General features: G+C 34.9%; 1 protein-coding gene across 2 annotated transcripts in view; it reads left to right on the forward strand.

Annotated features, from left to right (window-relative positions):
- Positions 1 to 20964, forward strand: part of TMEM161B (transmembrane protein 161B) — a 40988-nt gene extending 20024 nt beyond the window's left edge. Inside the window, exons 6-12 of one of the 2 annotated variants that reach the window (XM_062599812.1) lie at positions 5467 to 5618; positions 6182 to 6242; positions 7946 to 8086; positions 11628 to 11741; positions 12863 to 13037; positions 15367 to 15463; positions 16317 to 20964. In XM_062599812.1, the coding sequence (XP_062455796.1) occupies positions 5467 to 5618; positions 6182 to 6242; positions 7946 to 8086; positions 11628 to 11741; positions 12863 to 13037; positions 15367 to 15463; positions 16317 to 16594 (1018 nt within the window). In that variant the 3' untranslated portion in view covers positions 16595 to 20964. The remainder of the gene's footprint in view (positions 1 to 5466; positions 5619 to 6181; positions 6243 to 7945; positions 8087 to 11627; positions 11742 to 12862; positions 13038 to 15366; positions 15464 to 16316) is intronic. The other variant, XM_062599811.1, reaches the window with a different exon arrangement.
- Positions 20965 to 27342: the final 6378 nt, after the last annotated feature.

Raw genomic sequence — 27342 nt, forward strand, 5'->3', positions numbered from 1 at the left:
TTTCAGTATAAATGAAATCCTAGAATTTTCCTGGTAATGAGTGTAAGAACTTGTTAGATGGGGGAATTGGCTCATATTATGAAAGAACAAAATGTTTGGCAGTTGCTTACTTTCCAGATAAGGCATTTCTCTACTGATTTTTACCTGTCAGCGGACAGAGCGATGCAAAGATGGTTTTCTAATCTACTAGGTGGTCACAAGAAAATTAATGCCTGACTCTTATGCACTTTAAATGATATTATACCTATAGTTTTAAGCAGCCTTTATTTTATTTCTTGGAGTGAAGTATTTCTACTTTAATCATGACAGAAGGAGAGAGAGGCAACTACTGTTAAGAAATTTTAAGAATGAGGGGGAGGTTAATACAACTCAGAAAACAAGTTTAAGACATAGCGTTAGTTTTAGACAAGTTTAGCCATAATGTGTTCTTAAATGTATGGGTGGCAACACCCTCTGTTTGCTTTGTCTATCAAACAAATCTTGGGTGTAACTAGCTTAAGGATTACTACTGCAATTCCAGCTCTAGGTGACAGAGTTGTAAACTATTTATTGGTTTGGATTACGTGGGAAAAATAGACTAAGCACTGCTTTCTTACAGTGGTATATAAATGCAGTCCTAATCACTGCTTTCATCTGGTCATCTATTAATCATGCATTCAGAGGCAAAACCAAACTCAGATATTTAAAAGGATTGAGTTGCAAGCTTTCTTTCTCAGTAGTGTGAAAATAGCAAGGCGCTGTTAGGGTCTCTTTCTGATTCTGTCTTTCTGCCCTGGGCTATGTTAGGCAGAGTGTTTCCAGCAGATAGAGGGAGGTGATCCTTCCTTTCTACTCAGCAATGGTGACGCCACATCTGGAGTGCTGCATCCAGTGCTGGGCTCCCCAGTGCAAGAGAGACATGGAGCTACTGGAGTGAGTCCAGCAAAGGGCTACTAAGATGATCAAGGGATTGGAGCATCTCTCATATAAGGAGAGGCTGAGAGAGCTGGACCTGTCCGGCCTGGAGAAGAGACGACTGGGGAGGGCGGGAAGGGGTTTATCAATGTGTATAAATGTCCAGTGGAGGCAGAGTAAAGAAGGTGGAGCCAGGCTCTTCCCAGTGGTGCCCAGTGACAGGACAAGAGGCAGTGGGCACAGTACTAGAAAATTTCACCAGAACATAAGAAAATGCCCCTTCACTCTGAGGGTGACCGAGCACTGGAGCGAGTTGGCCAGAGAGGCTGTGGATTCTCCATCCTTGGGGATATTGAGACCCCGACTGGACGCTGCCGTGAGCAGCCTGCTGTTGCTGACCCTGCTTGAGCGGGGTTTGGGCTAGACGATCCTTCAGAGCTGCCTTCCAACCTCGGCAGTTCTGGGATTTTTGGTTACCTCATGGTTAACAATATAGATAAATAATTTCAGTATTAAAAAAGCCTCTCTTACTGCGTTAGCAATACTTTCAGGAAGATTCAATGACAATATGTTCCTTGGAGGCAGCGGTTCAGCAGGCCTGCTGTACCACTCCATATTTAGTGGTTTTGAAAGGTTGCAGAATACTGAGTCATTTCACTGATATCCTTTTGTGCTGATAGTCTGCACACACTGCACTGTTTCCAGTAGCTAAAGAGGAGAAGAAAAGATATTAAAAAAGTGTTGTGTTTTTTTTCCTTGTTTATTGATATCCATCTGCCAAATATGAATTTTTACTTTAAAATGCAGTATTTCCTGCAAAAGTAGCTAATGTCTGTGAAAACTTACTGTTTTGTAGGTCACCTGTTCTGGTTACTGAATTCTTTTATTTTTGCTATATATTTTATTGCACATCGTTGCTAGTCAGATGACTGATTACTGTTATTTTGAAATTTGGAATGGTGCCTTCTTGTTAGAACTAAAATTAAAAATTAGTTAACTAAATGATTGTTAATTTTAAATGTAGCAGTTGCCAGGGTACTTGTGAAGGGATGAGTTTGTAAGATAACAAAGCACTTTTTGGGGAATAGGGAAAGGGGAGAGACATCTATGAGGGTAGAGTGAAGGTGGACAGCTTGGAGAGATGATCCATCTTAACAATAGTATGCGTTCAATTTAAATTACTTTGCTTATGCAGCATTTTAATATTCATCACTGACATGAATGACATTCTAAGTCGGTTGTCTTTGCACAACACACAAATACATGACCTTATTTATTTATTTGTTTAATCTCTTGTATACAACACTGTTTAAAGGTTTACAGTCCTTTTTGTTGCATAGGCAAGGTACTTAGGAAAATTAATGCGAAGTAAGAAAAGTAATGTATTTCTTAGTTGGGAAACTATCTGTTATCTGAAAAGATAATCATTTGAGCTACCTGGTCAAGAAAATTAGGAAACTTTACTGTCTGCTTTTGAAAAATGTCTTTGTATGTAGTTACATCAATGGGATAGAAAAAGGAAACCAAAAGACTTTCTTGAACTAGAATGAATATTGATATAGGAAAAGTTATCATCAGACCTTGATATAGCCTCTGGAAACCTTAAACTATTTTTTTTTCTACACACATACAATTAGAAATAATTTACAGGGCTTTATTTGGTTTTCTATTGTGAATCCAAAAATTCTAGCTATTTTACTAGACATGCAAGTGAATCTTTTTAACCATGCATATAAATACTGATGCACTGTATAGTAAATGATTCAAAAATTCTAGAGTTATTTTATATAAGTGATAGGATACATTTACTGGAAATAATTATATATGTTCTACAAGTTTACCACCTTTTGTGAAATAAATGAAGTAAATTGAAAAAAAAAAACTATTAACTTAGTACTGATGACTTATTTCTTCAGTAGAACTTGAAACGTAGGTCAAGCATTGAAAGGAAGTAATGAAGAGAAGTCTGATTTCCTTGACATAATGCTTTGACTTTTCTCCATCTCTGAATCAGTAGTGAGGGTGGTTATTCACATGTGACTGGAACTCTCTGTTACCCAGTTTGCATGATCCTTAATTTTTCTAGAGGTATCTGAATGCACACTGTAATTGGAATTTATTATCTACATGCTTTCTTTTTCCTAGTTACTTGTGGTTGGATACTTTGGGCATAATCTGTACTTGAAAATAATGCACCTGGGAGGCTTAAAAATCTGTTTGGAGATAGCACTGTTAGTCACAAATTGTTGTGAAATACTTTGTGTAACTTCAAGATTTGACTTTAGATTTTTGATTTGTGGTTAATGTCCCTAACTGTGTAAGGATACTTGGTTTAAGAATGTATTGGTTTTGGTGAAATATCTTAAGGTTACATTTTGAGAAAAATGTACATAAGGGTAGGAATTATTGTGATCATACTAACATTCTTTTAAGGGTCAATGTGGAGAAATGGATGTTTTTAGAACAGTCTGATGACCTGTTATGTGCCTGTTTTTAGGATGAGGTAAGTATTCCTTTAGAGATACCCATTTTTCCTGTCAGCTATAAGGGGAGCTTAAGCTGATTACTGTAAACTTAAGACTCAAGTTAGATGCTGTCGTTAGGCAACTCTGATGTGCACAGATGAATACTCTGCATATGGATGAAATACAACAATGCATGTATTAAATATGTGCTGCTTAATGAAGTGCAGTATTGCATAATCATATGAGAGATTAACTGATGGCAGTTGAAATGTTTTATTGAATAGATCCCCTAAAATGGATATTCACATAATCTACATCCTAAAATACATTTCCAGTATTTTAAAAAGTACAAATTTAAATGTTATGATGTAATGGAAAAATATCCCCCCCCCCCTTTTGTTTTTTCAAAGCAAGTAACGTCTGGAGTTATCTTCAAGTACTTTATTTGAATATAAACTTGATATCATTTGCCATTTGAAAAAAAATGAATTATAATAGGCTGCAGCTTATATTAATATAGAGTTGACATTGTATTATGAAAAATTTATATAAACCTACTGTATAGTTTTGGTGCTAATTATGTTTAGAAATGCATTAAAATGAGAATATTCAATGAACATTTTTTTAAACAGCTTAATAACAGAGCAGACAACCTCTTACTGTTCATATTTGTGGCACTGAGGTTACATGAAAGGGCTTAAGGTATCATACGGGAGTGTATAGTCTCATTTTTTCAAAATGAGAAAGGAATAAATTGTATTTACTAGGTAATACTAAATATGCTGATTGAGTGATTAGTTTTGATGGTTGAAAAGTCTTAAACTAATGCACATGAAAGTAGAAAAACACAAGTTTCATCTCTTCATACATTTTCTGCTTAGGAAATAGTCACATAATAAATGCCATGCCACTGGTCATTGTTTCTTACAAGGCAAGTCTGCAGTCCCTCTGAGAAGTTTCTGTTTTTAAGAAGTTTTATCCCATTATTACTAGAAAAGTACAACTTTTCTGTTCTTACACAAAGAGTTAAATTTTTCCTGCTTCCAGTAATTATCATGCTTTGAAGATTAAGAAAAGGAAATCTAATTGAAAGGATACAGATTTTATGAGACAACTCAGAAGCTTTAATCATTTGAGAAAGCTCAGCAGACATTTGAGAGAGACCTTCTTGCATTAAATAATTGTGCATTATTTTTGTTGTTGCCCTTAGTTTGCAAACAAGCTCTCTGTCTTCACCTTAAGTCTTATAAAATTCCTAGCCTTTAAACCCAGAGGGAGGACACAATTTGATGCCTGAATTCTTCAGGATGTGTGTGAGGAGGACCATCATTCTACTTTTTTCTCCCCAAACAAACAAAATACTAGTTTTGTTATATACATGTATTTCTGTGTGTGGATGGATATGTGTGTCCAAACACACATTCACGTGCAGTTAACTCAAGATTGAAGCAGTGTTTTGACCCAGATGATTTCAGCAACAAACAGGCAGCAATTTGAATGATGCTCTATTTTTGCTTTTGAACTCTGGATTTCTGTAGTGCAGAATCTTGAATGGACCCATTTGAGGTGATGCATTCTGGAAGAACATGTATCGCTCCTCTGTGGTTTAAAAAATATATGTATTCACATCCCTGTATTCACTGTTATATTCAAAAGTAATGTTTTGAATTTTGAAATTAAAATACATGAAATCTTGAGTTGTGTATTTTAATGGATTTTTTTTCATTTAGCTTGTTTTTTTTTTATTGGAGATGCACTTGTTTTATAACTTCTGTAAATTATCATGATTATGACATAACTGGTTTAATTTGCCCTGGTGGATAGTGCATTTGCTGCAATTGGCCATCAGTAAGCCTAAATCAAAACTATATTCCAGAATAGAGTATTCTCAACTATCCATTATGTGGTTGTGTGTGTCTGTGCTTATTAAAATTTCCCAATACTGTAAAGCGTAATTAACCTTAGGTTGGCCTCACACGTTACTTTTTTTTTTTTAAACATTTGTGCGTCTTAAAACAGTCTTAGTATAGATGACTAAAATAGTGTAAAATAACTACATTTAAGAATTATAACAAACTCTATTTTCCTTGACTGTTTCCTTGTATAGTAAGATGCTGTTTTCTCTGACCACCCATTATTTCAAAGTAGAGGATGGTGGTGAAAGATCAGTGTGTGTCACCTTTGGCTTCTTCTTCTTTGTGAAAGCAATGGCAATCCTAATTGTGACAGAAAATTATCTAGAATTTGGACTGGAATCAGGTAACTATTTTTATCAATGTTTGTAATAGCCCCATTGATTACATGACCTGAAAATTTAATTTTAAGCCTTCAGGATGTTTTTGAGAATATCTGTATTAAAATGTATAAAAAATCATACATTTTTAGAAAATCTTGCTTGGGAATAAGGATTCTGAAGGATATCTTATATATTTTCCCTGCTTTGTCTTAAATGGTCCAGTCTTTACTTGTTTTGTTAATTACATTTGCCCTTCAGTTTTATTTTTAACCCGTTTTGCTTTGTGTAGTAAAGTGAAGCTCCTCTTTTTTTCCTCAGGAAAAAAATTACTTATGGTCTTAAAAATTAATGTAAATTTTATTCACGTTCATGAAATGTACAAATATCAAAGAGGTGTTTTCAAAGACTGCTCATGTTAATAACCAAGTTTTATTGCATTGTGGCATGCTAATTAGCACATGAAAGAGCTATGCTAGACATACGAAAATTTGTTCTAAAGGTGTTCTGTTACCTAACATTTTATTTCAGAAAAGAGACTCAGTGTTTGTAGTGTGATAAAATACATATAATATGTGTGTCTCTGCAGGATTCTCAAATTTTTCGGAAAGTGCTATGCAGTTTCTTGAAAAGCAGGGGTTGGAATCCCAGTAAGTTTCTGGAAATACATTGGTCTTCATTATGTTGCATTAATAACTGAACCACTTGGATTTTCTTAGCAAGCATTTGTGTTGCATACATTGCTTTGATTTATGCTTGTGCTCTAATATTAATGTGAAGGGGTGGATTAATGAAAATAATCTGTCAGTATATGCAAATAACTTAAGTTTCATATGTCTTTTCTCTTTTTAATTCTGTTCTAACAGTTTAGTTGCAGACCGTGAAGTATAGTTCAAAATTATGAACCTCTTTCTCATTGTAATTCTTAAACAGTTCCTTCTTCTTTGAGAAGAATACTTATTTAAATCTGGAGTGTGTTTTTTTTTTTTTTTCCTTCCTTCCCAGTTTCTGTGTTATACAAGAGCATGAGAGGGCAAAAGCCTGTGATGGAGCCTGTGATTAAGTTGGAATTAGGAGTAAATTTTGGCTTTCAGTTGTGTTTTCAGGCAGTAATAGTATTTTCCTCTTTTACAAATACATCTGCTTGCTATAGTACATCCAAGTTTTGCATGGACTGACAAAGGAATGCTCCATAGCTTATGATGATACTTATATGTATAGTCACTGTCGTAGACGGCCTATATATGTTGTAAAACTGACTTCTGTCACAGTCTGTCTTACACATATGCTCTAAAATGCTTGTATGGGATATGTCATCACTGCAGGCATGCAACTTTAAATTTCTTGTTTCGAAGTTAAAGTATAAGTATTATGTTTGTTTTTTATTTGAGAGGAACAAAAGTTTCAAATATATATACTTAGAATAGCCTGTCATTTATAGATGTGGATATTTAATCTAATGAGAAAGAAGCCCTTCAACTGAATCCCATGTGTTTCTTAACTTTTCTTTGCTTTATTTTTCCTAAACTATTTACTAACTTCTTTATTTTCCTGCTAGTGCCTGTTTCCTTTCTCTTAAAGTTTTGCAGTGCTTTGGCTATAGCAGTCTCTTGTTACTTTGAATGACACAGATTAAGAAGAATCTGAAACTCATATGGGTCAATAGTCTTGGTTTTGTTCCTCTTTGATCTTTGTTATTTGCCACTTCTGTATTTTATGTAATCAGTGCTTATTAATTCAGTAATTCAGTTGATCATATTTTTTTTTCCAATTCTATTATATACTGAATAGATAGTTCATTATAACAAATGATATTAGATGCTTGAAAGAGACATGTTAATTAGCCACATGAATGTTATCAATAAATCCGTGGATAACTGGATTAATAACAGTTTGATAGAGTTATTTAATGGATAAAGGCTGAATGCAAGAAGTAAAAAGATCTGTTTTTGTCTTTGAGCAGTTAAAACTTGTCATGTATCTGTCCTTTTATTTAAAATATCATCATTAAATTCTTTCTACTAGCTAGTTTTATTAAATAACTCATTGTCAATTACAGTATAATTTTTTTTATTTTTGCTGTACTAACAAATCTAACATCTTGTAGGAGTTTAGGCTTTTTGTCCTTCTACATTGAAGAGTTTTCCTTTTAATAAATAAATAGGTGACTTGATTGTTTTTTGTTCAAATTTCCTGAATTGGTTATAATAATGCTGGTATTCTAGAGCAAAACCATAGAATACTGTTTGCTTTTTTGATTAAATGTTAGATAATGTTAAGTTGAAAGTGATTTACCCACTCCAACTCCCCCTGCTCCCCTCAGAAAATGCTTATCTCCTTTCTTTTCTTTTAGGGGTCCTGTGTCTAAACTAACCTTCAAATTGTTCCTGGCTGTTCTGTGTTCACTTATTGGTGCTTTTTTGACATTCCCTGGCTTGCGACTGGCTCAAATGCATCTGGATGCTCTGAATTTAGCAACAGAAAAAATAACACAGTAAGAGAAAATATACACACATAGGTATATGCTACCCAATCTTAAATCTCTATTTAATGTCTGAAAAGAAACAAAGCAAACTATTCCAAGAAGGTAGTGACTGACTAAGATTTCTGTTGCTGCCTGCTTTTCATATATCCAGCAAACTTGCCACCTGCCTCTTTCTGCTCAACTTGCCCTCTGCCAGTCTGTTACATTCTTTGCCTCTTAACTAGAGTACCAGTTAAAGGAGCATTTCTTTCCTTTCCTCCATCATGAGTGTTTCTGCTCCAACATGAGTGTTTTTGCTTCCTGCTTTCTTTTTTCCATCATTTCTTTTTGGAAATTCAAATAACTGTGTGGAAAAAGAGGTGCAGCCACAACTTACTTTTTAAAAATTCTTTTAGAAGAGCATCATGCTATTGTTAATGAGGTTAGGGTAAGATCCAGAGAAAAAAAAATGGAAGAAACAGTTTCAGAAAAGCAGTAAACTGGAAACACGTTTAAAGGGAATCTAAAACTCAGTAAAAACTTCTGTTAATAAATGTTGAAATTAAAGTAGCATATAGAAAGCAAGTTCAGCTGTTAAAACTTTTGTCTTTAAAATGAAGGGTAAATTAAAGTTGTCCTTTTCAGTATTTCTGTCTATGTATAAGAGTCAGAGGTTTATACCAGCTTAAAGGAACATTTTCACTTGCAGCTGTTCTTCAGGTTGGAAATTAAATCTTTCCTTATATTTAACTATTTCTCTTTAGCATTTTCTGGTTGAGGTAGCAACTCCAAATGTCTTTGATAGATCACAACCTCTGAATATTTAGTACATGTTAATGACAGATTCTGCAGTGTATACAGTTGTGATCATTTAGTGTAGCCACTTCAATAAGAAACCTGTTAGACTTTCTGATGTGAATTTTTTGTTTTGTGTCCAATTATTTCTACTCAAATTGAAGTGTGTGTGCATGTATGCACACATAGTTCCCCCCTCACCCTCAAACACCCAATTTAAAAATTAATCTGTGTTCCAAATGGATCCTTCACTCTTAGTAGATTGATTAATTAATTACTCTGTATTAGACTTGCACTCTCATTGTAGTTGAAGGCATCCAGTTACAGCTGCAAGCTGTTGGCTTTTGTTGCATCCACTCTTAAAGTTTGTCTATGTGTAGACTGTGATCAAATCACCTCTTTAGTCTTTTATTCTTTGAGCTAAGTAAATTAAACTCCTGAACTTTTTCATTTTTATGGTTTTCAATATTTTAAAAGTTCTTGTGCCTTTGCTGTAACTGTTCTGATTTTCAAATGGTTCTCTTGATCTGTGGATCCTAGCAGAAGTACAAACCATCTGAAGCAGAACTTGATTAATCACTAAGAGGGTAATTAATATCCACTAGTCTGGGTTTATGAAAAAAAATTTTGTCCAAATTAAATTTCAGGAAAAATTGGAACTGGTTGTTAAAGTTTTTTAACAACTAAAAACTTTAGTTTTTAGCAGCACCAAGCAATTTTTTTTGCAAGTTTACCAATACTTTGCCTGTTCAACTGGAACAGTATAAAAATGACATTAAATGGATTAGAACTTGGTTAGATATCAATGTAATTAGGTAATGCAATTATAAACAAGGAATCATTGCTGAGTGATTGTTTCTAATGGGCTCTGAAGAGATCAGTATTTGCCCTAAGTGAGGTTTTTTATCAATGAGTAGATCATTATTGACTGTTTGCAGTAGTTTGGCAGTGACTAAAGGGGAGTAGTAAATGAGGATGACATGTCATTGATACAGAGCTCTCTAATTTGGATGCAGGAAAACAATGCCTTTCCCTGCAATCAAATATCAGGTCATACATTTGTAAAGTGTAAAAGACACAAGCCATAATTACAGAATGGGAGACTTTCATAGGGAGCAGTGACTAAAAAAATTAGAAGTTAGGTAAAGGATAAATTTTCACTGCAGTGATTTGGCCAAAATGATAACCATAATTCTTACTTTATAGATATGGAATAAGTGTTTTCTTTTTTCTTTTCTTTTTTTTTTTTTTTTTTTTGTGTACAATAAAATAAACAACCTGATGTCACTTTTAATTCCAGTACCTTTTTTTTTCTCTCTCTCTCTCCCCTTTAGCAGCAACTTTCTTCCCTGGATATATTTTGGAGTTTTCTTAATCCATTCATACCACTTCCCTACACATTCACGCTATTTTTCTGAGCCTGCTTCAAGAGTCTTTCAGCCTTTCTCCCTCTACTCAAATAAACAGAAAGTGATTCTTGCCACCCTTTGGCACATTCCAGTCCATTAACCCGGTAGGAGGTCTTAAATAAGTAGAAGCTCAGGTAAAATCCTTTTGCAAGTTATTGAAATGCTTTGGACTGTTCCTTAGTGCTGTAGTGTTCCCTAGCAACACTGCATAACCAGCAGTGCTTCTTTCTTCATATGAAACCAATTATTTAAACTGTGTGGTGACACCTTATGAAACATGCAGATGTTTTAATGGATTTAGGAAGCTTGCAAATGTTTTAATGGATTTAGGAAGCTTGATAGTTTGAAATCAGTAAGGTCTTGTGTTTTTAGAATAATTTGATTGCTTTTACACTATAGAGAAAATAATTAAGTAGTCTGGCTGGAGATGGAAATATAGACAAGCCAAAGCTGTTAGTAAGGAAGTACTATTAACACAACACCAGATATACAGCACTGAAGTCTTCAACTATGTTTTCATTTCATTTGAGTAATGCAAAATGATAGGGATATGGGGTTCAAATGATAGGGATTCAAATGAAGAAGGATGATAATTTCAAGAAAAACTATAGAAAACTATTTCCTCTTTTTAAATGTTAATATCTGTTTTGTACTTAGAGCTGTTTCTACATTAACTGTGTAGTTTAATATATAGGGAATACAGTGTTTTTGAAATGGAGTAGCTTTTTTCTTTTTTTTTTCCCCCCCTTTTTTTTTGTCAGAGTATCTTTAACTGGATGCAAGTACCAAGTTTCATTTAGTCAAGATTCCTACGTAAAAATCTGCATTAAACTGGAAAATCTGACCTGTGAGAAGTGTTTCCCCTGGTCTGTATAGATAATGGAAATTAATCTGAGTATGTTTTTAATTAAGCAAAAAAAATCACTAATATAGCAGTATATATTATGTAATTATCTATCTGAGATACTGATGCTCTAGAGTAAAATTTTAATGGCTATTGCAATTCTGTGTTATGCCATCGTATGCAAATTTTCAACAAGTGACTGTAGTGTGGTGTAATAATGCATGTAGTTCCTTTTAGTTAGTTTGTTGGAATGTCTAAAAATTTGATTTATTCCAAAGAGCGCTTTTTTTCTTTAACCACAGCCAGTGTGACTTCATAGTATGTTATATTCCTGGGGTTTTTTTGAGACTTAAGTCAAACTTATAAAAATAAGAAAGTAATTTTCTTATTTACCTTTCCCTGGTATTTTAAAATTGAACTACTCCTTTTGAATCTATATCACCAGTTTTAACAGAATGGTCACTTTATATATTTAATAACTCACTTTTCCCTTCCCCCCCCCCCTTTTTTTTCCTTCTTTCAGAACATTGCTACATATAAACTTCTTGGCGCCTTTACTTATGGTTCTACTGTGGGTAAAACCAATCACTAAGGACTACATTATGAACCCACCTTTGGGCAAAGAGAGCATTCCTTTGTAAGATTCTCTTTAAAAATTCTTTCTGGAGTTATTTGGGATAAAATCACGTGTGCAAGTAGTAATTTGTAGAAATTACAACAATGCAAAAGACTTAAAGTTGTTGGTGTGACTAGTATCTGTCTTGAAAGGAACTGTAGAAGTTCCAGCTAAGCTGTAAAGGATTTCTGTGATTAAGATTGAGAATTAGTCTCAATGTGTTAAACCTGATTAAGAAAGGTTCCCAAAGAGCTGCTATCTTCTGGCCTCTCCTTGGTGGAGTTCTGTGGTGTTCTTCCTAGGGGCAGAATACTACTTTATTGCTAGCATCTTACATCTTTTTTTAGAGGTGTAAGAGAGAAGTCATTTCACTGAAGACAATTGAGATATATTGGTGTGAGAACTGACCTAAGGCTCTTAGTACCATGAGATTTGTCTTAAGATCTATGTGGAGATGAAACGCATATGAAATCTGATAGCTAAAATATTTAAAAGCATAAAAGGGGAAGAATTTTCAAGACAAATAGTAACTGAAATTAATAAAGTAACGACGACAATCACCTATGCTACTTATACAATATTAATCTAATTCAAAATAGTAAGACTGTTGACTTGAAACTATTTCATGTGATTGGTTGTCACTTTTATTACTTTCTAGGTTTAAAAGATGCTTTTAAGATGAAGTGACCACAGTGTTATTATGTAAAACATTGAAAACATAAAATTTTTGTGTTTCCATTTTATTTTTCAGTTTTTCTTAAAATGAGAGTTGTGGTATAGCAATGTATCTAAGATAGCTGAAGTATACATTGGGTATCTACAAGTATATATTTCAAAACTTAAATTATCTGAAAGAGCTTGTTTTTAGCATCCTGTCTTCATTACTCAGAATTCAAGCATTTAAGAGTGTTCTTGTTTGCATACAAATGGGTACTAATTTGGATCTAATGCTAAAATAGGGTACCAAGAACTAGCAGTAAAGCAGGGGGAGGTACTGAGTATTAGTTGCACATGAACTCCATAACTGTGAGTTAAGTATTTTTGATATTATGCTTTAAGATATCTTTACAGCTAATACAAACAAATAACTCTCTACTGAGGTAGGTGACCTTTGGAAAACATTTTCTTTCTTTTATCCACAGAATGTCAGAAGATACTTTTGACACCATGCGGTTGTGGATTATAATCCTATTGTGTGCTTTACGGTTAGCTATGATGCGCAGTCATTTACAGGCCTACCTGAATTTAGCACAGAAATGTGTAGATCAGATGAAAAAGGAAGCTGGCAGAATAAGTACAGTTGATTTGCAGAAAATGGTAAGTATAATGGCATAAAGGTTGGTGGTAAGCATAATGGTAAGTATAATGGCATAAAGTATTCAAAATGCTTTGTGCAAACTTTTTTAATAGAAAAACAAACAGCTGGTTTGTTGTGTCTTCATGCCACCAGCACTGATATCTGAATGAAGCTTGGTAAACTATATCCCTTAAAAATGGCACCTTTGCAGAGAAATTCTGGAAACCAAAATATGTAGAGATGTGTCATCCGTATTATGCAGATACTTTGTCTTAAAGTTGTTCATCCATTGTTGCTCCAAGAAATCCCTTAATGAAATATTTTGGCAAGCCTTGTGCTTATCTTGATGATTGCTTTTGTTAAGCATGAATAGCACTTGGCAAGTGTGTAGGGTGAGTGGTGATTTGTAGTTATAGCATAGAAAAATGTTGAGTTTTGATAGAATAGCAAAATATTGTTTACCTAATCTCAGTGATGATTTTTAAATTGGGGCAAAGTTTAAGATAGGATGGTTGTATTTTGGGATAAAATGAGCCATGTTTAGTCCTGTAAGACTGCTCTCAAATGCACTAGCTTAGATACAAAACTGACTGCCCATCTTATTACTGTGGTAAGTAATAAAAAGGAAAGATTTCTTTGAGTTGTGGTTTTTGGTTGCTTTTTATCAACAAACTGAAAAGGTAATTTTTTTTTAAGTTTGCTATAAAGTGATAATGAAATGCTGTTGCATGTTGCTTGCAAAATAAACTTACATTTCTAGTTTTTCATGGTAGCAGTACCTATAGTCTTCAGTTTTGGTGAGTCAGAGTATATTCCTGAAGGACTGGAGAAGTATGTCATAGGATGGAGCTTCTTCTCTATTTTTGGATTGTCCCTTTTCTTTATAATCTTGTATTTGTCTCCAGAAATACCTGAAGGTTGTAAATGGACTATGCAGTTGTGCTTTCAGATATTTAGTTACAAAGAGACTAGCGCTGGGTTTCAGAAGACCAGTTAAAAGAAGTACAGCTAGCAACAGTTGGCTATGACAGAACTGTTGTAGTTGTTGTGAATGCATAATTTAGTTTGGAGAGATTTCAGGAATCTCTTCTCTCTGTGGAGCTTCCTAAATCTGTTTATCCAGTAAGAAACCCAAGGCCACAAAATAAAACCCTATCTTGTTTTACTAGCTGTGCCCGCTTTCTTTTCCTCTGGTGCTTTTGCCAGTAAGAAACCCAAGGCCACAAAATAAAACCCTATCTTGTTTTGCTAGCTGTGCCCGCTTTCTTTTCCTCTGGTGCTTTTGCCAGTAAAGTCCTGCCTATCTGTCTATGCTGATCATGATTTTCCTATTTGCTCTTTTAAAATAATTGATGGCATATGAAAAAAAAAATATTTTTGTCTCATGCTTTTTTTTTCTGTCAGTGTTTTCTGCTTTTTTTTTTCCCCTCATATTAGTTTTTGATGCTTGCTCGTCTCAAAGCCTTTTGAGGTTTTAAAGCTATTTCCAAAAATGTCATGTCTCCCTTCATCTTTTTTGCCACCCTGTATGCTGTTTTTTTCTAAAATCCAGTTAACTTTACTTCATTTCTTGCTTGCTATTGATTTTATGACTTTTTCTTTTTCTTCTTTATTTGATCTAGTCTTTTAGGTCAACAGCTTATATAAAATATGTAATGTAACAATCTTTCTCAAGATGGAACAGATTGGGAGCAGGGGGAGGGATAAATATTAGTGGGTTTCAATGAACCATAATGTATATCTGAAATAAAGACCATTTAAATGCTTTGTTATTGATCAACTACTAATAAATTCACTTCTCTTTGTTTTTAAAGTATTGGTATTTCACATATGGAAATCTTTAAAATACCTCACTTTGAAGAGGGATTGGAATACTAATCAAAAATTGTTTTACTTTTGATGAAGTTTTGAACTGTGACTACTGTGTCATTTTTGAAATGAGATTTAGTTTGGGACTTGCTTGAGAGTCTAAAAACTAACTATATATTTAGCTTTGAGATGGCTTAGCAAAATTCTACGTGTTTTGAAATACAAATCTTTGAATGATAATTTTCAGTTAGCATAAGCAAAATAAATCGAGTTGTAGAACTGATTTTTCTCGTATTTTCTCGTTTTGAGTATTTCTTCTTAGGATATTATGTCCTGCAACTAGAACTCATTCTAGAGAATTTGTTTATTAGGCCTTTTAACATAGCAAACATACTAGAAAACTTTTAAAATAGTGTCTTTCTTTCCTCACATAGGAGTATTTTTTTTAAAAAAAAAATAATTGTTTTTTTTTCCTAAAAATGTACATAAAGGTTTGCTTTGGTCATCCAGAATTCAAGTTGCTCTTTTCTGTTTTCCTAGGTGGCTCGAGTTTTCTATTATCTTTGTGTTATTGCACTGCAGTATGTTGCACCATTGGTAATGCTCCTTCACACAACTCTGCTATTGAAAACACTAGGTAGGCAAAGTTTGAACAAAAATATGTTTTGTTCTATTGTTTGGCTTTTGTATTTTCAGTCTGTTAAAGAGAATTGGAAGGTATGGGTACTCGTAACAGAGAAATACTTTGTTTCCTGCCATCTAAAACTGACTGATAGACTACTTATAAGCTGTACTCATCTATTGCTGTTTTTGACATCTTTCAACAATACACTAATCTGATTTATTTCTGATAATTGTTTAATATAAATTAAGCTGTTTATCTTCATTGAAATATTCATCTGCTCAAAAGTACTTTAACAATGAGCTGTGTAAAGCATTGTTGATTTAACCTTATGAATATCTGTTAACTTTTTTTTCAAATTTTCAACATCAGTGAACTACTTGAGCACAAACTATGAGATACAGAGTTTATTTCACTATTAGGAGACCTGCTGTCACTCTGGGTTTTTTCTCCTCTTTCTTGTGAGGGATGTCTTTCAGAGCTTACCACATAGTGGTGGCAGTCATTTTGCCAAATGTCAACAGAAAGAAATAGGCATTACGAGGCTGTGATTCATTCCATCATAAAGTAGACATCTACATCTGATGAGATGAATTATACTGAGCACTGTCCCAAGGCATCTGGTTCACATGTAAATGTCAGGATGCCAAAAGGTAAGATGAGTCTTACCCTAATGGCTTGCTAGCATTAGCAGGAAGCCATGTGGATGGATACAGTTAGCATTTACTAAGTTATAAGTAAAAATTTTCCAATTATTATATGTGGAAAGATATATATATATATAAAATGGTCTGTAGAGTTGATAGAAATGGCAGAACTTAAAGTATATTTCTACAAATACCTTATCTGTTCCTCTGTTTTTTAACAGGTAATTATTCTTGGGGCATCTATCCAGAATCCAATTCTGACACTCCGGTAGAAAACAATCCACTTCCCAGTTCAGTTTATTCTGAGTCTCCATCTGCTGATGGAAAGATGAAAGTAACTGTAGTGCAAATAACAATGGCTTTGGGAAGCCTAAAGAATATTTTCACTCCTCTCCTGTTCCGGGGACTCCTGTCTTTCCTCACCTGGTGGATTGCTGCTTGCCTCTTTTCCACGAGCCTTTTTGGGCTTTTCTATCACCAGTACCTGACAGTGGCATGAACTGAGCAGCTGGCAAAGCAAGCATGAGGTCAAATTCTAGATACAAACCCAGGTACCCAAGAGGAGATGAAGAAGAAAAGAAAACTATGTATGAAGAGAAAACATATCAGAATTTATTCTTAAACACTTCCTCTGCATTCTCAGGGTGAATATTCTTATAATGTTTAAAATCAGAACTGGGTTTGTTACTGTTGTTACCCAAATGGTAGGTAACTAATTGAATTATGGTTTTGGGACTGACTAACACTGTGTGGCTGGTATTGGTGGGCAGGTTGAAAAGATAACACCTTTGAGTATTTTGGTTTCCATAAACAGCCACCCTCAAAACTTTGTATATCAAGAATCAGAGTCAGTGACTGAACTATGTATGTTACTAGGGTGCTGGTTATGCTGATGGTGGCTTCCTACTAAGTAAAATCTTAGTAAAATCTGTAAGTAAAATCTGAGCCATACAGTGAAGAAGATGGGAGAGGAATTACAAAAACAAAAAAAAAAAAAAAAAAAAAAAAAAAAACTTCTGTTGGATAGCTGTTGATCAATTTTTGCCATGGAAAATGAAACAATCCAACAGCACAGGAGAGATACTGTATATTACAGTAAAGAAAGTTATATAACATTTAAATTTAGCATAGGAATAGATGTGTAGACTGGGCAGGTATTGCTGCCTAAATATATGCAGGAATGCTTGTGCAGTGGGAGAGGTGTTATAAAAATATATATTATTAAAGTCCCTGCAGTCATTTTGAAGTACTGGCCATGTGTATTGGTGCTAATATTGATCCACGGTTTCTATTTGGGTCTTTTAAATTTCTTTTCAGGTAATAGAAAAATTCCTTTGAATTCACAAAATAATTGAAGTAGATCAGTGATACCAATCAAATATTTCAAAGCAAAAGAGTTTAATCCTGCTGACTGAGAGTGTATGTATCTGTGTAATGTACATAGAAATATATATTATATATTAAATATATAATATATATATGAAATCTATAAAATATTGAATCTTTATTTTAAATTACTGAATGTATGTTACAAGACAGTGGGACAGGGATATGTGTGTATCTAGTAATTTCAAGATCACTTTTGAAATGAAAATTAAAATTTTTTTGAAAGTTCAGTTTGAAAGGGCTATTTGTTTTTGATGCCTCTACAAAGGTACTTAACTATACTAACTAACCTTTGCTATTTTGGAAGAAATGATCCACTTAAACTATTTAATCTTGAAATTTCTGCTCTGTCAGATCATCATCTTTTTTCCAGCTTAATCTTTAAGTTGGCGATATAGTAACAGCTAATGTCTTTTGGCTTCAGAAACAGATTTTCTGTATAATAAAGCAGAGGTAAGGAGGAGCAAAACATTGACTTACAAGTTTTGTTTAATTGGTAGGATAGATACTAAGTATAGAAACATTGGGAAGCAAACTAGAATGACAGCATTTTCAGATATTTTGTGTAATCAGAAAACGAGTGGAAACTTGTAGAGTAACTTTTTTTTAATAAGCTGATGGGAGTTCTCAGTGTTTTTAATATTAGCTATTTTTTACGTTATTGTTATTTCTCTTAGAACTGTGTAAAGCTTTTTGGCATATAATAAGCATTCATAAATGTAAAAGCTTCACAAATATTTAGTCTGTTGCGAACCTACCGTATGGGAAAACAAAGTGTTACTGGATGCAGAAAATTAAGGATTTAAGCTGGTGAGAACTGTCCTGCTACTTTGAAAGCCTGTTAAGTTATTTATTGGTTTATTAAATTGCATTTGCTGATACTGGGACAAGGTTTATATGCACCGGCTACTACCTACTGAATATGTTTGAGATATCTGAGAACACCTTGCATGATTCTACCAGTTTCATTGCCGTACAGTATTTCAGTGCTGCTGGTGCTGAAAGCTGCTGCTTTTTTTTTCTTTTCCTTTTTTTTTTTTTTTTTAACACCAACCTACTTTCTGTTCGTTTGAGATACATGATTAATAATGGAATTAATAAAGTCATTTTTTTTAAGTGGTTATAGTTAGGCATCCAAGTTTCATTCAGGGAAGAATACCCACAATATAGTGCAGTTTCATTGTGATTGTGAACTTGGTCCAGGAAACTCATTAGATTAGATGTAACCTATCATTGCAATCTGAAAGATAGAAAGGAATGTAGATAGTAGAGAAAAATATCAAAATAGTATTGGAAAACTACTTCTCTGTTAGGAGATACAGTTTCAGTTGCCATAGACATTTTTATTTTAAAAGCTCATAACTGAGAACAAGCTGTAGTTATATAAAATCAGCAAGCTTTCAGCAATTTGGCAAAGGTAGTTGACTGAATTGTAGTTGAGCCTTACTGAACTTTTGATAAGTGTATATATACTGTCTTATTCTTCAGAGGTCACGCTGATTAAACTGAAAATATGCACCAGGATGTTGCTGACGTTAAGATCACCACTTCTGGCCATTGCTGCTGCGCAGCAGTTGGATTTGAGTGGGAGATGGTCTTTCTGTGGATTCATTTAATCTTACGTGAGTCCAGGAGGCTCATTATAAACTACAGTGTAGCAATAAACGTCTCTGAAATATGAGGTGACACAGAAATTAGATGGTGAGCAATACTTTGTACAACTACTTGATATGCTTAGAAGTGACTTGCAAAGAAAAATAGCAGACTTGATAGTCCTGACTTCCACATATATTTTGTAAGCTTCAAAGAAGTATCTGCGCGCTTCTTTAGCAAGTTACTTTAAAACATAGCCAGCAAATGTGTTTTTGCTGCAGAGCTTGATCAGCATGAGGCAGGGAGAGGGAAGTAGCTTACAGAAATGAAAAAGCAGGTAAAACCTGATTCAGAAGTTATTAGTTTTTATTCAGGATTCTTAAACAGTTTGTTGTGCTTTTTCCCTGCTACTTAATTTTTAAGAATTCTTAAAAGATGGCTTTGTCAAAGAATCAACATTTCCTTCCTTCCTTCATTTCACTCTCCTTTTCTCACTCCAGTAATGCGCTTGTTAGCCCGACTCTTTCCTGTCCACAGCTTTCTCTAAGTTAGGAACTCGTGTGGTTTAGAACTGATCTGGCTAAATTAAATTCTATTTTGATTTTCATTGTTTTGGTTTTGATTTAAATTCACCTGTCTGTGAAGGATTAGTTCCTACAAATAGTTAAAATAACTTTGAATTCTAGCTGAAATATGAATAGCTAAACACAAACTTGTTAACAGTTGGTTAAACACTGCACTCTGATTTGTAGTGGAAGTCCCTTTAGACAAAGTATTAGGCTAGTGATAAATTCAAGTCTTCCAGCAAGATTCAGGAAATGCCGAACATAACCCTGGCTATTTCTGAGCTTAGAGAAAGTGATTAGGAAGAGGAGAAGGGATGTAACAAGCCTATTCTTTCACTTTGTGGGCACTTTTCAATATTCTCAGGTAACACGTGTCCTCTTTTGGTACCTTACCAAGCTTTAGGATTCCCTAGTTGTTGAAGGGACTGTGTTAACTTCAGCTGCACATTCTTTTTAATTTCTTTCTGACTTCTCTTGCATAAGAATCAAAAGAAAGTAACAAGTGAAAAAGCATGTAGTATCTCAGTGCAAGGGAACATCCCTGTACAGAAGGACATACCTTAGAAAATTTGTTCCTGTGGCAATTGCTCTTCCACTTTTAGTCACAAATACTGGAAGACATGAGAGCAGAGATGCGTGTTTTCCCCAGATTATCAAATCACTCACCTGTAAACAAAAATGCCATCAAGATATGTCAACATTGCAGTTAGATAACATAACTTCAGAATGTAACAGAGTTAGTGAGTACAGAAATTCTAGCTAACCTCACAGGAATAATTAAAAGTTTTGCACTTTGTCACAGTATAACTACAGATGGTTTACCATCTAACTGGTAATAGCGATTTTAGATTTAATGCATAAAAATAATAAAAGTGTATGGTCCTGAAAAACTGTTATTTAAATCTTAGATATGTTGGAAAGCTCTACAAGGTAGAAGGTCTTATACCTCTATATTCTCAAAGGCCTCCATTTTCCTTTTGAACGTTAACTTGTTCTTCCTGCAAAGTTATTTGACCAAATCTGAAATGGTATACTTCATGTTTTGAAATACAATATAGTTTTTGCATTTATTTGTTAGTCAGAAAAACTAAATTCAACCTCACACTTAACTCTGACCCTACAAAGTTACTGAAATATTTTACTTAAGATGGAAAAATTAGGTGCACAGTGAAAATGGAAAATCTTGAATAAAAATGAGGCCAAAGAAAATAATGTGTTCTGATTGAGAAATCTTTGTTATGTCTGAGTAAAACCTTAGCAGAGGAAGGCAGCAGCAGGTCACTTGTATCCTAAATCTAGTATTAAAGGTGAATGTTTACTATAATGAGTACGACTGTTATTTTCAGCATCTGCAGCCTAAATCTTAAATCCCAAATGATACATTAAGAGCAATATTTTGACCATGCTGATCTTTACTCTAGAGAAGGTACAAGTAAGAAGTATTGTAGCAAATGCTAGATCTAGTTAAGCAAGCTGATACAGTAGTCAGCCTGTACTTCAGAACTACATTTGTGCAACTTTTACTTTGAAAAGATCTGCCATGCTTTGAGGCTTTGGCAGTGCAGGTACTGAAGCTGATGGAATATCTAATCTTCATTCCTAATATTAGATGGAAAGGTCTCCCTTCTGCATGGGAGGGGTGGTGAGGCCAAGGTGTTACTCCAGGGCTGCTTTTACTGAAATCTGTATATACTGCACTTAACTTTTTGAAGTCTCCCATATTGACTGCCGGGAGAGTAATGCTACACTGGACGTTGTTTTGCATGCCAGTGTATATATATTTTTATACTTTATTTTCAACAACATTTTTAATGAAATTATTTTTAATTCTGATACCATAGATCACCTTTTCATTTTTTAAATTAGTATCAGTGCCTGCAACTAGAACTCAAATATTTCTACATTCAGATTTTTTTAAAACTTGATATCTAGACTGACGTGTTATCAAGTGTGAAGTTTTATATTGAAGTGTGTATCAAGCTGTAAATACCAAACTTTTTTCAGATCACACATCAGTCAAGAATAAAGGAGGAAATTCAGATTTGCAGTATGTCTCTCAACAACATGCTATCTTTATGACTGCTATTTAGAATACTCTGTAATATTTTGAAAAGTAGCTTTTTTCAAACTTCTTAGTACTTGGCCATTTTTATTTATTTTATGACGCTGCTAAGTCTTTTTAAAACCTGACAAAATATCTTGTGCTTAAAATCAACCTTTGTTTTCTTCTGTTCTTTGTAACTTTGCTTTCCTCGTATATTCTAAGTTTCAAGAATGCATATTTGCAGTATTTTTGATAAAAAGCTAGGATGAAGAAGAAATGCACCAAAAATTATATTTTGTAAATACACTTTATGCCCGTGTCATGATGTGCCAACTAATAGTTTATTTTTCCTGTCTTCAATCATGCTTTTGTCCTATTGTGAATGATCTTGTATGTTTTCATTTCAGTATGTAAGGTCTAGGAAGAATATATGTGGATGTGTTCCATCCATATGAGCAAATATTAATGTAAACATGCTATTAAGTAATTTAAGGCTAAAATTTCTCTTAAGCTATAGACTTGTTATAAATTGCACAGGGTACATGCTCCGGGTGGTAAATATTTCGCTTTAAGTATGTCTCTCTGGTGGGAACACACACAAATTCAGTGTTGTTGTTCTATTGTTAATAGTCTTTGTTTGTTTTTTGTCTCTTTAAGTGAAGAGCACATAACACTTCCTATTCTAGATTGAACCTAAGAACAAAGGGCTCCCCTCGCCTCATTTCAAAGGAGGAGGACTCTGGTTTTATTTATGTAAATTATAATTTCCTGTTTCTGCTAAATTACTGTAAAAATGTGATTTTTATGGTTCCATTTCTACAGGTATTAAGACTGGCATGTTCTCAGTGAAGATGATATTAAATGGATATTGCGTTATATACTTGTTCTGACTAGGGTTGCATCACCTGTGCTTTTAAAACAAATCTTGTTTGCTCTATACTTTAGAGGTTCATTGGAAGTTATGAACAGGAAAGAGCAACCCCTGGGAAAGCTGGGGAGTTGCTGGATTTGGGTTTGGGGTATGGTGTTTTCGTTTGTTTTGTTTGTTAAGCTAGTGTGGACAATACTTAGGTACAATTATCACCATAATAAACAACCTACAGAAAAGTTACAGTCTGTGTACATCGTAGATTAAAGTGCCTAAGCATGCATGGTCTCTAGAAGACGTATTTTAAATTTGTGCACCTACCTTTGTATTTACCTTGCTAAATAACAGGAGGTTATCTTTGGGGAAAAAAGATGCAAGTGGTTGCTAGACCTAAAAATAAGGCTTGCTATGAAACAGTTGTTTTCTTTGTTTTCTGTGTATATAATGCCCATATGTGTAAGGAGTTAACGACACATTGGTGGCAAATAAGATTTTTTTAGAAATGTTTAATTTAATTCATGCTACTTTAATGATATTCTCATAGCTCTGCCACTACCTTTTTGGTAATTTAACACCCCACTTCCATCTACATATTCATTTTTCTTCCATATTTTTGAGATTGAAGGACTAGCACAGCTTTGGAAGGATTGGCTTTGACAAAATTTTATAGTGACAACCTTGATGTTGCATAGACCTCCGTTCAGCAGGCTCGTAGGTAACTTAAGCCAGGTAAGTAGTTCTGCTTGAGCTCAGAAAGACTGAAGTTCACCACATCCATATGGATGTGGGGCACAAAGTGTACAAAAGAGCTGGATTGTAACATAGCTCTCTGGAACTGAACAAAGGGGATCCAAAACAAGGCACAAATTATGCATTGTTTCAATTTTTTAGAATACTATTAGCGTATCAAATAGCAAAACCTTCCTTATCTTTCAACTACTATTTTTTTTTCTGGGGAATGGTATGAATGGAAGATGAAACTTGACTGGTCTGATTTAACAGGAAAAAAGGGATGAAACAGTAGGTGTCTACTTTTGAATTAATTATGCATTCTAAATGTGAAGTGCTTGTAAATTGAGTTATTAATTTAAATCTACCAAAAGAAACCTTCTTAAAGGAAGACTTATAAAAACATGTCGGGCTTTAAGCTCTAAAAAGTGACTTTAGCAATCTATCCTGTATATAGTACACTGGGAAAACTTGCTCTAATAAGCTTACTAAACATTTCTTAGCACTACGCGTAAGAAATTGTTGCTTATTATTTTACTGTAGAGCATGTAAGAAGCTATTTCGGTCTTGCTTAGTAAGTGTTAGTGTGTGTCAGTCAGCATTTTACTAATGTTGGTGAAAATAGTAAGAGTTAGTTTGTAATCCAAAAAATAAAAAAAAAAAAAATCCTTTAATAACCGCATTAAGTGCTGCGAAGTGAGAAGAGATTATACTTTTTTATTTCCCTACACATTCTGTTGAGATGTTGTATTTCAACTTTGTTTTTTATAAAGAACAAATTATTTAAGTGAAATTAGTATTAGTTAGGTACTAGTGGTATTACCACACTGACTTTGAGAAGCTCCAGGTATCTGCTGTGTATCAACTCCCCCAGCAACTCACTTGCCTTTGTAAAGCATTGATCTGTGAGGCATTTAATGTCTGCAGCAGTGAGCGTGACACAATATTTTAGCATCCCTACACCTACTCTGCATGTCTTGCATTTGAGCACTGTAAAATGATGGCTTAAACTGTTTTATCACACTTACTTAGTTTTAAAAAAATCCATTATTTTAGACTGTTTTCCTTATTCAAAGTAAGGCAGCTTCTAAATCTGAAGATCAATAAATGGTTATTGTATATGAGTGTAATTTATTTTTTGTATACTACATCCCACTTGTCATATAAAGTTGTATCTACTCAGTTTCTATACTAGTCCAAAGTGGAGTGCTTGGAAACCCCTGTGGGGCCATTTCCCCTCCTTGTTTGGAAAGCAGCAGCGTGGGCACGGTGTGAATCCCATGAATAGCTCTTTGTCCACAAAGAGCCACTTACAGAGTTGATAAAATTTTCATTTCTGAGAGTTTCAGAATTAAATTTAGGAAATAATTTAACTTCCAGGGAAAAAGATGATGTAAAGGTGAGTGGAAGAACTTACAGGTTTGACAGTGTACCCATTGGTGGATTTATCTACCACTGTTCTTGACTGTCACACTTCCAAACAGGTAACCACTTAAACATGGATTGTATTGGTAATCTTAAATAACTAAAAAAGATAAGTAATATGTTTAAAATCACACTTCAAGGTCTCTTCCTATGTCATCACTAAAATCTCACTAGCAAGGAATATATGTGGAAAAAAGACTAGAAGAATGTTGTTTTGAATATTCAATTTGAGCATTCATGGATTTGTTTGTCATGTTTGCATGCACAGCAGCACATACCGGTGTATGATGGCATAACTACTCAGGTTAATTGCTCCCAGCTAGTTCTGCGGCAGCAAAAAAAACAAAAACAAAACCTTAAGAAAACAATTTCCTTTAAGCTACAGGCAAAGCTCTAACCAAAAAAATTTCAATTATAAAAATCTTATTGCAGAGGGGAAAAGTGTCCCATGTCCCAAGGAAAAGAGCTATGATACAACAATTCTCAAGCAAGGGCTTTTAAAATTTTACAAGTATTGAATATATTATGCAGACTGACTGAGGAAAGCTATTCATTTCCCAAAGCCATGTAATTATATATATTACAAGCAGCTTTAGAAAAGACAAAAAGGCAAAAACTAGGACAGTAATTTTTTTTTTTTTTTGGCATATTTGAAAATGTAGAAGCTACTGGAACTGTGGGACCTCCTCCGAAGAGTATTTATCCCATCCCAGATAATAGGGTGAGTTTGAGATCATGGTTAGGAGGAAAGCAGTGAGGCTTTGGGGTTTTGTACAAACCGGAAGGAGTCCGGTCGGCCGTCTACTTTCTCCATATAAACGGTTCAGCTGACCTGAAAGCATAACAATACTTGAAACTTCCCAGGAGAACAGGTTTTTAGCATTGCATGTTTGTCTTAGTTCTTCTACCCTATGTGTTTCTGTAGAGATGGAAACTTTGAATAATGCATGGAAACTAGTTTGCTACTTCGAAGTTCAAGGTAGGTGCCAACGTATTGCAGATGGTTTTCAACATTTTGTGTTTAATCTTCAAAAGAGCTTTGGCTGGAGCCGTATTAAGCATTACCAGATAACTTGGGCTGTAGACTCTGCTGCATCTTTTCTGCCTGAGCCACAAACAGGATGAACGTTCAAGTGCTGCAGGGCTCGGACGGCCAAACGTTCGCCTGGGCAAAAACGTCCGTGTCCCTGCAGAGCTCCTGGCCACGGCCTGCGTTACCGCAAAGGTGTCTGTGCTGCTTCCCTCCACTCTTCTGCTCGTTTCCTTTGCACTAACAAGCTGCTGTGAAAGTCTTGGCAGCCACTCTCGGAATAGGAGTGAACCTTTGATTTCAAGGATTATATAAAATCTTGCTTTTGAACCCATAAGTTTGACACTCATCTAATGCCCCACTGATTTAAAAACCTCTCGGTGAGCAAAATTTTAGCAGATTTGATCTCTGCTGTGAAGGACAAGTGTGCGTGATTCACAGTAGAGTTCAGTGTAACAGCCTAGAGACTATCCAACTTACTTTAAAGTAGATATATTCATTCCTCAGAAACAGTGATCTGCCAGTTTTCCTGAAAAACTACCTGAACGTAGGATAACAGTCACAGCAAATGTGTCCTCAATTAAACTACTCCAAGCAAATAGAACAGTTTTGTGTTTTCGGGGTCACTACTCTTCTAGATAGATAAGTGCAGTATTTCTAAGACTCGGTTACCAATTAACCTTCCCAAAGAACAGGAAGCCTCTTTCCTTTCCCTGAACCCCATATATGGGCTATTAATATGTTTCATATTAGCAGGATGTAATTTCTTGTTCTGGAAGCGAGTCAACCCTAGAATATTTTCTGCTTTTCCTAGTACCCGTTCATTTAAAGACCTCTCCAAAGCATAGTTCTCAGAGGACCGGCCGTGACTGATCTCAGTGGCACGGCCTCGACTGATCTTTATTTTTGAAATATGGAGCCAGGTCTAAATTCTGTCTCTCCTGAAAGCTGAATGGAAAATAAAGCATCATCTCTGAATTACAACAGTCCCAAAGTACTTCCTGCAGCTCTGGATGGGCAAACCTCCCCCTGTTCTTCCCAACAGTCAAATCTGAAAGCATTTTATCAATGTAGAACTTCAGTGATTCACTGAAGTACGCGTCTTTACAGGTCGATCGAGTATCGTGTGAGCAGCGGTCCTGTGTTTGCCCAAAACCAACAGAATGCAGGCTCTTAGCTGGGATTTGACATTATAGTTGCAGTTTAAGGATCACAGATGTCCAGTTGCTTCCCATCCACTTGATTTCTGTTGAGGGCAGGTCGTAAGTGGACAGTTTGGTCCTGAAATCCAAATTTCTTCCTCGTATGAGCACACGCCATCCTAATCCTCTCCGGTTCTTAGTATCAGCTTGATTAGAAGGGTAAAATGGAAAATCTTCAGCCCAGACGTCTCCTGGGTATTTTATGCAGAGAGCCAGTTCCCTTGGCCTCTTGTTACTGGAGCGGGATTAAACTGGGGCTGCGTCGGTGCAGCAGAAGGCTCCGGCCCTCTCCGCCTGCGGCTCCGCGGCGGGGCAAGGGCTCAGAAATGGGGAGCGAGGCGGCAGGGACCGCGACTGAGCTCTATGACAAGGCGTTCGGGCGCTGCTTAGAGAATGAAAAACAC

Source organism: Rhea pennata, chromosome Z (assembly GCF_028389875.1).
Source record: "Rhea pennata isolate bPtePen1 chromosome Z, bPtePen1.pri, whole genome shotgun sequence".
NCBI lineage: Eukaryota > Metazoa > Chordata > Aves > Rheiformes > Rheidae > Rhea > Rhea pennata.